This window comes from Echiichthys vipera (assembly GCF_963691815.1).
Source record: "Echiichthys vipera genome assembly, chromosome: 19".
Lineage (NCBI taxonomy): Eukaryota > Metazoa > Chordata > Actinopteri > Perciformes > Trachinidae > Echiichthys > Echiichthys vipera.
In genome coordinates, this window is record NC_139844.1 from 26306730 (window position 1) to 26321443 (window position 14714).

Below are 14714 nucleotides of genomic sequence, written 5' to 3' on the forward strand. Positions count from 1 at the left end.
TTTATATTCTAATGTTAATCTACCATGATGCATGTGTGTGCACATGTGAATTTTTAGATGTGCAAAAGAATGGGATAGTGAGTACAACATAGGGGCAAATGATTCTGTGCACAAGCTTTTGTATGTGTGTGTGTCTGTGTGTGTGTGTGTGCGTGTGTGTGTGCGTGTGTGTGTGTGTGCTTATATTCATATTTATATTCTAATGGTAATCTACCATGATGCATGTGTGTGCACGTGTGAGTTTTTTAGACGTGTAAAAGAATGGGATGGTGAATACAACATAGGGGCAAATGTTCCTGCGCGCGCGCTGGTGTGTGTGCGCGTGAGCGGCTTGATTGTGGACAGGGCAGCAGAGCTCTGGTGAATCAGTATTAGAGAAGACGAAGAAGAAGAAGAATAAATGTAGTCAGAGGAGATGCCTTTGGCTGAGTCTAAATGCCTCAAATCACCGGAAGAAGGCACGGGAAGTATCCAGCTGTAATTAGGAAGAACACAGAGTGCTCCACCTAATACACAAATAAATAAATAAATGAATAAATCTTACAGCAGACCAATAAATATTCCAAGAACACCAGAGGTAATAAGGTCCTCTGTGACCGCGGACACCGTAAATAAGTGGGGAATGAAAGGACTCTCCTGCAGAGATTCTTCACGGTGAATGTGACTCCGAGCCGTGTTTCTGGATTTTGTGATTAAAATGCAAATGAAAGCGGAGACGTGGTGGTCGAGGAAGGTAGGCCGGGCATACAGCGTGTAGGGGATAAAGTGTGTTGAGAGACACAACTATTTTCTGCAGTGTGAGGGCAGTGGGGAGGATCTGTGGCTTAGAGCCATCACCGAGCTGCTGGAGGAGATGCATTCTTCATTCTGAGGAGGGGAGGAGGGACGGGAGGGGGGAGGGAGAGAGAGAGAGAGAGAGAGGGGGAGAGAGAGAGGGAGAGGTGAGCAGAGCACACACGTCGCACTATCAACTGAATTCATCTAAGAAAACAAGTCGCAGGGAGCCCGCTCCGAGCTGCGTAAAGACTAAAAGGCAAGTTTGAGCTCCCCCACTAAACAGCGCACCGGACGGACGCAGCCGGCCGTCATGGCCCACGGCGGACACTTCGAGCGCGTCCTCACCGTTCGGGCAGTGTGTGGAAGGGGAGAGGTGGGCGCCGCGATCACCCTGCTGCCACTTTCTTCGGTCTCCATGCGCCGCAGACGGTGTTGAGTTCGAGCGGACGAGCTCCGTTGTGAAGCGCCCGGGAGCTGGAAAAACCAAAAAACCAAACCAAAAAAAAAAAAAAAAAGTGCGGACAACGGCGCCGTCGGACGCGCAGCCACAACCAAGGGGGGGACCCATGCGGGCAAATATGCTGTTCCGTAGACTCACCGGGTTCACGCTGCTGATCGGAACCGACTCGCACCGGCGTTACCAAACGGACCTTTACGCACGGTCGCACGGCAGGATCGCATGAAGGACGGAGGCTCGAAGCAAAGGGGAAAAGTTGAACGCGGTCGCGGGGTTTGAAACGGATAAAGGCTCGCCAAAGGTAGGGTGGATGTTCCTCAATAAGCCACGACACAGTTGGAGAGAATTGCAGACGGAGTATGCAGACATTAAGTTGTGTGTGTGTGCTGCTTTTCGAATTGGACCCCGAACGAACGCCGTTTATTTTAAATGAACATTTTAAACATCTGAACCAAGAGCCTTTAAAACACAGCCGCGCACAGGGTTCCACCTTTAACTCACAGCTCCAGGCGATCCAAGCTCACACACTGGCATTAATCCACCAATTCCCAGTGATTTTTTTAAGATGAATCCAAAATTGTAAGCCAATTTATTTGTATGTTAATCAGATGTTTCACCGCGTTGGAGATCACTGCGCTCCGAAGACCACGGCTCCACATTTTTGAACCCGAGAGAAAACCTGACTTTTTTTTTTTTTACTCTCAATGCACTGAACGGTTTTCACTTGATCCTTTGAAATAATTCATTCCAATAAACAGCGCTCACTGGGCAGCCTTTGAAGTGTACCTGATCCGCCTCCCGTCGCCCCTTAAATACCCTATCCATTTTAAACTTTTAATTGCGTCTCTGTCGCTAAATCCAGTTTTCTAATCCTGAGTGTCCTGGCCGCATATCACAGCGTTCATCTGTGCTCTTTCGGCTGGAAATTAAATCAAAATGAAAGAAAAGGAGGGGAGGAAAAAAAAGTCTCTCTATCACTCCCCCCTCCTTGATCCATCCGCGTCCAGGCCAACTCCACATCATGCGTCTTTTTACTCTTATTATTCTTGGTTCTTGGTGGCGTTTTATTTACGCAGCTACAATAATCTGGATGCTGCTGCCTTCTGCTGTTGACTCTGCTGCTGTGGCTGCACATTTCATCGCCTCGTGTGGTTGCTTAAACCCCCCCCCCCCCCCACCCCCAAGCTTATTTGATTAAATTTAGCCTTTTCAATTTAGAAAAGTAGATCACAGATGTGTGTCAAAGGATTGTTTCTCCATCTTTGTCACAAAGAGACCTCACAGGCTCCACACCGTCAACAAATAACCCAGGGAATGCAAAGAAAACAGGGTTGCAAAGTATAATAGGTGGATTTCTTTACCTACAGTTTTTCATTTGACCCTTTTTTACCCTTTGTTTAAAAGATATAGTTCTCTCTCATGATCCCCAGAAACGACCAATCTCCTGTTTTGTTATTTTCTCTGAGGAGAATTCTAGTTATTTTCTGAACAGTGAGGCTAACTGGCTACTCCTGCTCCTCGACAAACCCCTGCAGGACACCTTAATCCTCGCTCATGGCCGTTCCTGTGTTTAACATTCAACCCGTCGTTCCCATTATTGTGTCATACCACATTGACTCAGGGTGGAGCTTCAGTTAAGATGAAAGCCCACAGATGACAACGGGTGTCTTTCAATCATGTGGGGGGGGGGGGGGAAATGTTTGATAGGTCATAAAACTTGGAATAATGGATCTGGGGTCTACTGTAATCCAACGGCCTTGTGCTTTACTACAAGCCCCTCCATGTTGAAAAATAGCCTGTATCGATCATTTATTGCAGATGGAGGGACTAAATTATTTTCCAATCCCATTTCATTTGACAGCTTGTGTGTGTCACTCCAGCGAGAGGAGGAGCTGATATGCATTGTCTCTCTACCTCCATTTCTTCTATCTTTGTTTTGTAATTCCACTCTCCACGGCCTTAAATCTTGAGTTTGGCGACGGTGTGTTCAGGGCCTACATGCAATAACGAGCTCCTCCTTAGACCACCGGCAAAACAGTCGCCCGTGTTTACTGTAAGCACTTGTGTGTTTACTCGTGTACCTCTGCCCACGCCTGCTCGAGCAGAGAGAGAAAAGCAGACAGTCGTCACTTGTATTCTGTTCTGTCTTTTTTTTTTTTTTCCTCCAGGAAATATCTCGTGCATCCATGTTGGCACTCAAAGAGGTGGTGTCTTCATTAGCCTTATCTCCATTTAGCATGTTTTCCATTCAGCAGCGTCGCTCAGAACCTCTGTGAGTCTGTGAGTGTGCTCTTGCAGGGCTCTATTCCCTCCTTTGATAGAGCGGGAGGGATAAAAGCCTTCTTTATGTCTGTGAAACCGGATGTGCAAGAGCTGTTCTGAATATTTATCAGATGGTTTGACTCTTTTTTTGTTTTTTTGAATAGCCAGTGCATAATTTGACATCGGCAGTGAACAATAAGTTTTGTGAGAGTCTTTCTGTTTGGGGGAGAGAGGGATGGAAAGAGAGTTGGTATGTGTGTGTCCATGTTTGTATTTTAAATAAAGAGACAGAGGAAGAGAGGGAGCAGAGAGGCCCCGTTTTTCCGAGAACAGGCCACCCCTAAATATACTAATCCAGCATTTCTTTGTTTTCCCACAGGTCTCTGGATCCAAATGTCACCCCCCTTGGACTCAGCCCTGGTCAGGGACCAGCATAGTGTGACGGACAGGCAAGTGGAGCTCGCGGTGGCTCTCTACTGCGTGGCTTCAAATTGGCCCTGGTTGAGCGCTGCATGGAGCAACGAGTGAAGAGCCCTGCTATGGTCTGATGTCTCAGCATGGATGGAGTCAGTCAGCGGACTGGCCACCACTAATGAGACCATCGCTCCTCAGCTGAGGACTAGCATTTACAGGATTACTCCCACCGTTTCCTGCTCGTTTCTCATCTAACGGCATCATTACCAAACTCTCCTAGTTGGACTTTTCGTGGGTCTGGTTTTTGGTGGATATACGTCATTGCCTTTGTGATTTTCGTATTTGTTTAATCCCCTCCCAGTTCTTTTTTTATTTTTTGTTGGTTTCCCTTTTCCTGTTTTGCTTTTCCACTATGGAGTTTCTGGCTGGACCCTGGAATAAAGATTGGGCTTCATTCTTGCAATTTTGGTTGACTGTCATCCTAAGCCTCCAAATGCAATTCAGCCCGGGTGCCTCTTGCCCGGAAGAGTGTCGTTGTGACAAATTGTTCGTGTACTGTAATGAACGCAGCCTGACATCAGTGCCTCTGGGGATACAGGATGGCTTCAAGGTCCTCTTTCTACATAACAACCAGATAAACAATGCTGGCTTCCCTGTGGAACTTCACAATGTGGCCACAGTGGAGACTGTGTATCTCTATGGCAACCAGCTGGACGAATTTCCCATCAATCTGCCCAAAAACACCAGGGTCCTGCATCTTCAGGAGAACAACATCCAAACAATCTCCAAAGCAGCCCTCAGCCAGCTGACTCAACTAGAGGAGCTGCACCTTGATGACAATTCCATCTCCACAGTGGGGGTGGAAGAAGGGGCCTTTAGGGAGGCAATAAGCCTCAAACTCCTCTTCCTCACAAAGAACCACTTAAGCAGCGTTCCCATTGGGCTTCCCGAGGACCTGAAAGAGCTGCGGTTGGACGAGAACCGCATCGCTCACATTGCTGAGGAGGCCTTTCAGAATGTGACACGCCTGCAACGCCTCCTGTTGGATGGGAACCTGCTGACAGATGAGGGCATTGCGCCAGGGACTTTCCAGGAGCTGTCCACCCTACGTGAGCTGACCCTGGCCCGCAACTCATTCACCTTCCCCCCTCCCCTCCTACCCAGCCAGTCACTGGTCAAACTCAGCCTGCAGGAGAACCAGATTAACCTGATCCCTGTGGCAGCCTTTGCTGACCTCAACAGGCTGGAAAGACTAGATATCTCCAGCAACCAGCTTCAGACACTGACACAGGGTGTGTTTGATGGCCTTTCAAGCCTCAAGCATCTCATGGTGCGAAATAACCCCTGGCGTTGTGACTGTGCTGTGAAATGGGTGGTGGTGTGGCTCAAGTCTTTGCCTAACTCCATCAATGCCCGGGGGTTTGTGTGCCAGAGTCCAGACAAGGTGCGTGGCATGGCAATCAGAGAGCTCACATTGGATATTATAGAGTGCCCGGTTGATGCTGACCAGCCGCCCTGGCCCACCCTCCGCTCCACACCCCCACCCCCACCCACAACCACCCCCATCGCCACCACAATCTCCACCCTCATCACCACATCCATCCCTTACTACTTTGACTCACCCTCACCTCCCTTACCCCCAGTCCATAATAACCCTCCCGGGCCCTTGCCTCCTTACGAGGACCCCCTTCAGATCTCCTTCCACGTGGTCAACTCTACCAGTATCGAGGTGAGCTGGGCTTCCTATTTCACCGTCACAGCCTACAAGGTCACTTGGGTCAAAAGGGGCCAAAGCCAAATAAACGAAGGAATGCGGGAGAGGACAGTGAGTGGGGACAGACGGCATATTAGCCTCACCAACCTGGAGCCTCGGTCTGTGTATCGGATCTGTGTGCACGTGTTGGACACCCTTAACTCCTACAGGCCTGGAGAGGATACTATATGCTCTGAGGCCAGGACCAAGGCTGTTGTGTCTACCAAGCCTCCCGGCAGAGAGCAAGCTCCACAGGAGAGCATCAACTCCACGCTGCTAATGGCTGGGATCATAGGTGGGGCAGTGCTCATCATCCTGGTAACGCTGCTCAGCCTGTTCTGCTGGCACATGCACAGGAAGAGCCGGTCATCTTCGACCAAGTGGAAATACAACCGGGGCAGGAGAAAAGACGACTACGGCGAGGCTGGAACCAAGAAGGATAACTCCATTCTGGAGATGACTGAGACCAGTTTCCAGATAGTGGCCCTGAACAATGAGCAGCTGCTCAAGGGAGATTTCCGTATTCAGCCCATCTACACGCCCAACGGGGGCATTGGATTTAGAGACTGTCACCTCAGTAACAACAGCATAGCCTACTGCAAGAGCAGCAACGTGCCCAGTACAGAGTTCTGCCACACGTGATGCAGCAGCAAATAGTACAGCGGCATTCACACACACTCACACACACACACATACCAGAGACACTTAATACATGCATAGATACACACACATACACCGTTTGTGAAGACAAAAAAAACATAAAAGTTCTAATGAAATATAACTGTACTATATATATTTCCAAGTTCTGTCTACAATGTAATTTATACTGTGGATAATAATGTGGGATTCTCTGCTATCTTTTTTATCTTAGGAAAAAGAGATACAAGTGTTTCTTTTTTTATAACCAGCAGGGTTTTGAACGTTGTTTTAATGGTCAGTACTGTACACGAACATGGATTTGTACAATCACGGCACCCTGGGTGTAGCTTCTGACGGACGCTGTCAGCCTTGGAAATGTTGGGGCGCTTAGAGGGCTGGGATCCTTTGCTAACCACAGAAGCAAAATATGGCCTTTCTGCTCTTTGAAACACTGCAAACCCTCCCCAGTACAACAGAACAGTAGTAAAGACAACACAGCACAGGGGAAATCCAAACACGGCTGATGAGAGCGCCGTGGAAATATAGCACTGGTTCATTGGTGGTATGTTGTAAAAAAAAAAAAGAACTGAAGTGCACTTTCTTATTAATGGAAGCGAGGCAGGAAATGAGCAGAGGTGGTGATCACATGAAAGGGATTGTGGACGCTCGTGTGGGAAGAATATTATCGGTGCTGTCGAAACAAAGCCTGGACTGAGATTTCCCGAAAGTGCCTTAATACTAAACGCATCTTTGTTCCACCGGTTTACAGTGGAACAAGGGTGGGCTTAGTTAGGACACACTTTGCGGAAAACTCTGCAAAAGGGATATGCCATTTTCAGCACATTTGTGTGTTAGTGAGGAGGTGTAATTATTAACATGAGTGTAAAGAAGGAACAAAGGATTTTGGTCCCTAATGAGGTACATGGATGTGCTGAGACTCGCATATCCTTTCAAAGAAATTCCCTTTTTATTTTCAGCTTCTTATTTTTCTCTGTTTTGGCGAGTGAAGCCACAAGGGGGCACTTTCCCTTAGCGTCGTGTGTGGGACAGAGAAGCAGAGGGCGAGACACTGAGAAGGAAAAAAAACAAAAAACGATTACTTTACATCCACCATTCCTCTGAAGTCCATTACCCAGACAGCATTACTCATGCTCAAACAGCATTGTTTGGAGTAATATTGCTCATCGAGCTACTTAATGATGTGGAATCATTTAAAACTAACAGTGTTTTCTGTGTTTGCTGGCTAAATGATATGGATTTCCACCACTGTGGTTTATCATTCAGGGGAAGGCCTCTGTCCCTCCCTGTGTGTGTGTGTGTGTGTGCGTGTGCGTGTGTGTGTGTGTGTGTGGAGAGCATGACGCATTTTGAGAAAGCACACACACACGATGATAATTATACACCCACTTATTTCAACCTCGTCCCGGCGTTCATTAGGCTTTCTGATAAATTAGGAAATTATAACAATAAGATTGCGCGCCGCCCACGAGCCTCACAATGCTGCACGTCTGTGACCGAGCAGCTCATCCGGCGTCTCATCATTCACCCCTTTGTGAGCATTTATGAGACTGTCTGCTTCATTTATGGTTTGCTCACCTGAACAATGTACCTGCTCACTTCAAACCATTAATTCCTGCGATGATGATCCTCACCCCATCTACCCTCACTTTCTGTCTTTCTCTCCGCGTCTGTGTCTCTGCCCTTATGATCCCCGCATGGGCTCATTAAAACACTTTCCCTGCCCTTCAGCGCGCAGGCTGTGGTGGCAGCTCTTTGCATGCGAGGTGCCACTCAGAGGTCTTCATTATGCACTTTTTCAAGAAGGCTTTATTTGATTTGACAAGATTTTATTTTGAGGGGCCAAGCTTAGAGAATTCCCACCACTGACCCCTCTGCACCCCCCCTCATAATCCTCGACCAAAAAAGGCAGAAAATATGTAGACCTTATTTTCACTCGGCTGCACGGAGCTCACGCTGGTAGAGAGGGAGAGTGTGTGTTAACTCTTTGTGAGGCGCACAGATTCAGCTGCTCAAACACGCACGGGAGAGAATGATTTTTAAGGGCTTGTACTCGAGTTTTTACAGAGTGTCGAGATAATCTCTGAGAGGATTTACCTCGGCATTGGGACGTCTCAAAAGTAGCTGCACTTACTCTAATTCCAGCCGTAGCTCCAACAGCACCCTATCCAAATCATTATAAACATTAACAAACACAATGACGTAATTGAATCTCTCCCAACACTTCATAAGGTGTAATATTATGTCTTAAATCTTGTTTTCAATTACATGCCTATTTTTTGGATTTCCTTTTTTCCCATTTCTGTTATCAAGAAAATATTTAAAGCAATAGCTCAGTTTTCTTAAATACTCATAATTACTTTCTTGCTGTGAGTCTTACGAGTAGATTGAGACCACTGATGCCTGTATGCTAAACATGAAGCTGTTGCTAGCTAGCTTAGCTTAGCTTAGCATAAAGAGTGGAAACAGGGTAACGGTTAGCCTGGATCTGTACAAAGCAAAATAAATATCTACCATAAATCCACCAAATGTCACTTTTACACTTCTTTTGTACAGACTAAACAAACAAGATTGTGTTAATTAGTAGCTGTAGAGGTGTTGGTAGATTCATTTTGTTACCAGGCTAGCCGGTTCCCCCTGTTTCAAGTCTTTATGCTAAACTAAGCTAATTGGCTGCTGGTTGTAGCTTCATATTTAGCGTACAGACAAAAGATGGGTATCAATCTTCTCATCTTACTCTTGGCAAGAATGTGAATAATATAATATAATTTTTTTTGTTGGAACTATTTCTTTAAATGAATAATAATAATGTCAAAATAAGATGATTTGCATCGCAAAAATGAATGATTGTAATGATCTCGTTCACTGGCAGATGAAGTGTTTTAAGCAAAATAAGATTTTAAGACTCAGTTCTTCAGTACGTGACGTGTTTAGATGGATTTATCTTAAGTTGGGTTTCTTCACACTGAGATCTTCTGTGGTTATCAAAGCATCCCCACTTTTTACTTTGACCTTTTTCTACTAATACCCATAGCTGACCATAACCCCACACACGGAAACACTTGAACATTTACATCAAATATTGTTTATTATTCTTTGTTATAGATGAAAGCCCGATTTTAAGCAACATGTTGACCAAGCAGGTGGGGGTCAAAGTGGTGCAACATACAGTATCTCCCCTGTCTGTGAATGTGTAACGGAGACAGATATTTGCCTTACCTTTTATGCAGGACTGAATGATTATCTAGACAGAGAGTTAAAAGGGAGGGAGATCAGAGGAGACAGAGAAAGACGGCAACAAGAATACTGAATAGAAAGCACATTTCTCCGGCACTTTGCAGCCACGGCAACAATAACAGTATTAACAGGAAGAACACCACTAAGCATGATGCACAGTAGCTAACGTGAGACTGTTCATCCCTAGTGCCAGACCTTAAGTGGAGCATAGCTAATGATTCAACCAGACGGGGGAAAAGAGCTTTGGTGGTTGTTTTGATGCGAACATTACTCTTAATTTTCTATTTGCTTGATGAAAGAATGCGGCTGCCGTGCCGTGACCAATGGAATCACACAGAACGTATTACAGACTGCTAGCGTCGGATTATTACTATTTCAGGGTGCCGAGAAGTAATTTCCCTTAAAGCCCATTGAATCCCCTTGAAATAATTACGTTTAATCTCTCGGAGGTCAGTTCAGACAAAACACAGAGTGGGCGAACACATTCGGAGTCACCTTTTCTTCCTTCAAGCAAAAACCTTCACTGAAAATATCTATTAGCCAGTTACATTCTTTCAAGGATTTTTGCATGTACTGTATTTAGCTTCATAGCCTTTCATTTCTTTCTTTCTTTTTTTGTGGGACTTTTATTTTCAAGCAATCACCCAGTGGTGGCTAAGGTACAGTATGATCAACCGTACGGAGAGGTTTAGAGAGAGAAGGCTGGAAACTTACAGTGCATGTAAAACGGCTGTGTCGGGATACTCTGCCGTCCTGGCTCCTCATCAAGGCGCTGCAGTGTTATGTTAGCCATCCACGCCAAGTTTTCTTAGGAACCAAAGTTAAATTTCTGTTCTCATGATGAAATATTGATGTTGTTCCATGTATGTGCCTTGAGGTTGAACTTACAATGTAAAGTCCTTGAAACCTTTAAATGTTTTTGCACAAACTGTAAATACTTAAGTGAAGCTTTTTGAAAATAAAAGAGCCATTGGATTTGAGCAATCACTCCTTTTTTTATTTTAGGGCGAAATGAAAGTTTCTATTCTGCTGTGCGTTAATGAGTGATCCTACAGAGTGGTTAGCACTGTCGCCTCACAGCGAGAAGGTTCCAGGTTCGCATCCCGGCCTTTCTGTGTGGAGTTTGCATGTTCTCCCCGTGTCTGCGTGGGTTTTCTCCGGGTTCTCCGGTTTCCTCCCACAGTCCAAAGACGTGCAGGTGTTCGGTTCATTGATGACTCTAAATCACCCGTAGGTGTGAATGGTTGTCTGTCTCTGTTCGTCTCTATGTGTCCTGTGATAGACTGGCGTCCTGTCCAGGGTGGACCCCGCCTCAAGCCTGATGTCAGCTGGGATCGACTCCAGCCCCCCCGCTACCCTGACAGGGATAAGTAGATGAAGATGAATGAATGAATATTAGCGTCGGGTGCTGGCAAGCTGTTAAGCTACGAGGAGAGAGTTTGAACATGAGCACGGGCCTAGTTAAATCTATTTTGGGTCAGACACTAGCAATTCGGGATCAAAGATTTGTGCTTTACCGCACCATGCCAAATTATCCTCTTATTTCTGTACAGGAGGTTTGAGACGTCTTAGCGTAGCCACCACAGCTTAGCGTTCAGCTTGTGAAAATCCAGGATACTCTCTCATTCTATGTGTACAGCACAACTAAGTCCCAGAATGGGCTCTTTCTCCAAATCCCTGTTTTCTACTAGAAGTCCAATTTTTCCCTCTCCACGACCGCATCCCAATGAAACCTCCAGCCCACTAAAAAACCCACATTAGCCCAATCTTAATTCACTATGACAATTAACCACATGTATTCATCTGAAACACAAGAGGGTGTGCCCTTCTGGTATTTTGAGCGGGAAATTGGTGTTTTTCTCGAAATCATGTCAAAATGTGATTTGTTATTGCACAACTTTAGGCTTTTTTTTCGGGAGGTCAAGAGGGTGAACTGAAGCTTTGGCACTAAAATCATCTGCTTTGCTGTTCTCCACTGCTCGTGTGTGTAACGAGCACCGTGGGAGATTCAGAATGTGATGCTAGCCCGTCGGTTCATCAGGGTTGGGTTGAAAGGCCAGCGCTTAGTTAGTGTGTGAGGTTCTTGTAAGTTCTTAGCAACTAGCTTGTTTCGAATGAGTGGTTCGCCAAATCTGATTGCACCATTACAACTTAAAGCTTGTGTAAAGCAATGACAAAAGTGGGATCTGACACATTAAACAATTTTGACAGCAAGCATATGCCACTAATTATGTGCACACATGTTGTTTAATGAGCATCCCGTATGTTGGGATGGGGTCGCCATAGGAAACCTAATTTTCTGTTGTAACATTGTGGTAATTCCCAATATGGTATTATTTCCATAAGCATTGAGCCCACAGCCTTTTATTTTAATGTATTGTTTTTATTGTAAAGCAGTAAACAAAGCAATGACACAACTGAACGCAAACATTTAACGTCCATGCCTAAATCATTTGCCTTGTGGTGGTAGCAGTTATGCTAGCTGTAGGACTTTTTTCCTTGTTAAACTGACATCGTTATTGCAAAGCTAATTGCTGTTGCCATGTTAATGGTCATTCACATTATATGTTAACAGAGCTAACGCCTGTATCCACTTTTGGCTTCATGAAGGCTTCGCTTTTTGACTTGGCAGCTTGCATTAACGTAAGAAGGTCTGACTTCTTTACCCTCTTTATAGTACATCCCACCACATGGGCATTTTTTTTGATAGCAGACAGACTTGACAAGGAGGCCCCCCTCACACAACAGTCAGTCAACGGTGAGTGTGAAATTTCCTCTCCAGTGTGTGCAGGAAGTTCTGTTTCTGTGGCTCCAGCGCAAAATTGAGCCATGATTTCAGCCCCCCCCCCCCCCCCCCAAAAAAGGGGAAAACTGTTCAATGCTCTAACTCCATAATTCAGTGTAAAATCATTTTCATGCCTTTTTAATGTGTTTTGAAACAAATATCTGAATTGACTTTAATGAAATGTCTTCTTCACCAGTGATGGGAAATGCGGCTCAGTGAAAGCATTCGCAGAGTGAAAATCAGATACTGGAAAACATCCATAACACCATCAAAGTAAAAAGCAATGACAGATTTAAACAGGTATTCCCCTGTCCTGTAAATGTAGAAATAACTTTTGTCGTTTTATTTATGAATGCATACATGGAGAAATGTGCGTGTCCAAAATATTGCATTGAAATTGTAGCATGAACTTTAAATTGAAAATTTGATGCATTGGGACAAACTAATCAACACTGCATTACTTTTTTTTTTGAAAGATCTTTTTGGCAGTTTTCAAGCCTTTCATTATAAAGGACAGACAGGAAATGGAGTGAGAGTGAGAGGAGGGGAGACATGTAGCAAAGGGCCGCAGGTCGGAGTCGAGCCTGTGGACGCTACCGCGATGACCTTCAGCCTCTTTACGTGGGGTGACTGCTCTAACCACTGTGCCACAGGCCGCCCCTTTTCTGCATTACTTTTGATACTTTAAGCACAGGGGCCACACGGTGATGTGGTGGTTAGCACTAATGCCTCACAGCGAGAGGGTTCCTGGTTCAACTCCCTGCCGGGGCCCTTCTGTGTGGAGTTTGCATGTTGTCCCCGTGTCTGCGTGGGTTTTCTCCGGGTTCTCCGGTTTCCTCCCACAGTCCAAAGACGTGCAGGTGTTCGGTTCATTGATGACTCTAAATCACCCGTAGGTGTGAATGGTTGTCTGTCTCTGTTCGTCTCTATGTGTCCTGTGATAGACTGGCGTCCTGTCCAGGGTGGACCCCGCCTCACGCCCCATGTCAGCTGGGATCGCGACCCCGACAGGGACAAGAGGTTGAAGATGAATGAATGAATAGCTCCTAACACCCACATACTCACGTAATAAATAGGCTGAACTTGAACTTGGAGCTGGTGCAGTCTCACTCTGTTAACTGTCAAAACGCTGACAACCAGTATCGTAGCGGTGCGTTCCAGCACAATTTGTGTCATAACATTTGTGAATATTGTGATTGATTGTTTGTCATACTCCATATGGCAGAAAGAAAGTGGGCTTTTGCCTTCGTACTGTTCCCAGAACAGGTGTTAGCTCTGTGTAACTGCTTTTTTAAAGCTCTTCCAGTCAAAACAACGTTCAATTTCCTTCTCGGTGCAGGCAAACTCTCTAACAGCTTCATTTTGTGATCCTTGTTTAAGCATCTTCTAATCAGCCTCAATATGGAGGTAAAGTCATTAAATGAAGCAAATGAAAGCAATCTTACTTCAGGTGTTACAAACAAACGGTCGACATCTGGTAGACTTAACATTGGACTGGCTGGTTTTAAGCTGTGCTCTGTTGTTACGCCCATCTTCCGTTGCCCTCTGTAGCCTTTAATTAAAGGCTGAGAGCAGGTGAGGCATTTGCCCCTTTCACAGTACTTCAGGCTAATGCGTGTCAGGATGGGTCGCTGGATTTCTGCCCGTTCGCTGCCAACATCGAAGACCTTGAACATTAAGTAAAAACCTGACTTAATCAATCTACCATCACCTTGGCGTGCTTTATAATTACATGAAAAAAACCATAATGAATGGAAAATTGCTCACGGTTTGCATTATTTCCCGTGTGATGGTGAAAGAGAAAATACCCTTGCGAGTTTTCTTTTTTTTCTCGAGCGATGCAGTTTCCTTAAAGCACTTCCTCCATTTGATGCCAGTCTTTTAAATGTGACTTTGGGAGTTGAAAGAGACCAACACGCACACCACAGACTCTATAGGAATTTCTCTCCCAGCATTTACACATTGAACAGAGGATATTTAAAGCAATCATCAATCAGAGGGACTGTTTGGAGATGCAAATTCAATTTGTGCTCCCAATTTTAGATTACCGAGCTGATGATTACCATGTGAGCGTAAAATACAAACAGGATTCTGTTCCTGTTTTTCTCTTTCAGCCGCAGAGAAACTTGCTCTCAGCCGTTGCTGTTGAGATAGCCGAGATATTTTCTGTACCTAACTGAATGTTGCCTGACACGTCTTTGCCTTCTGCAGGGAGACTGGCTTTCAAAAAAACAGAAAACCACAGCACTTTCTATAAAAAATGAACACTTTTTCTTTTTCTTTTACAACTCATAAAAAGTGACTCGGCAGCTGTACGAATCCTAATTGGTGACAAAATGAGTTTTTACACTGAAAAGCACAGTTGAAGTGCC

General features: G+C 45.3%; 1 protein-coding gene across 1 annotated transcript; it reads left to right on the forward strand.

Moving 5' to 3' along the window:
- The first annotated feature begins 1064 nt into the window (after nt 1-1064).
- On the forward strand, nt 1065-10455 carry flrt2 (fibronectin leucine rich transmembrane protein 2). Its single transcript, XM_083934183.1, has 2 exons — nt 1065-1535; nt 3876-10455. The coding sequence occupies exon 2, from the start codon at nt 4323-4325 to the stop codon at nt 6303-6305; it is 1983 nt and encodes a 660-aa protein (XP_083790309.1). The 5' UTR covers nt 1065-1535; nt 3876-4322; the 3' UTR covers nt 6306-10455.
- Nucleotides 10456-14714: the final 4259 nt, after the last annotated feature.

Excerpts from the sequence above, each read along its gene's own strand:
- flrt2 (XM_083934183.1), top strand. The coding sequence starts at position 4,323 with ATGGAGTTTCTGGCTGGACCCTGGAATAAAGATTGGGCTTCATTCTTG.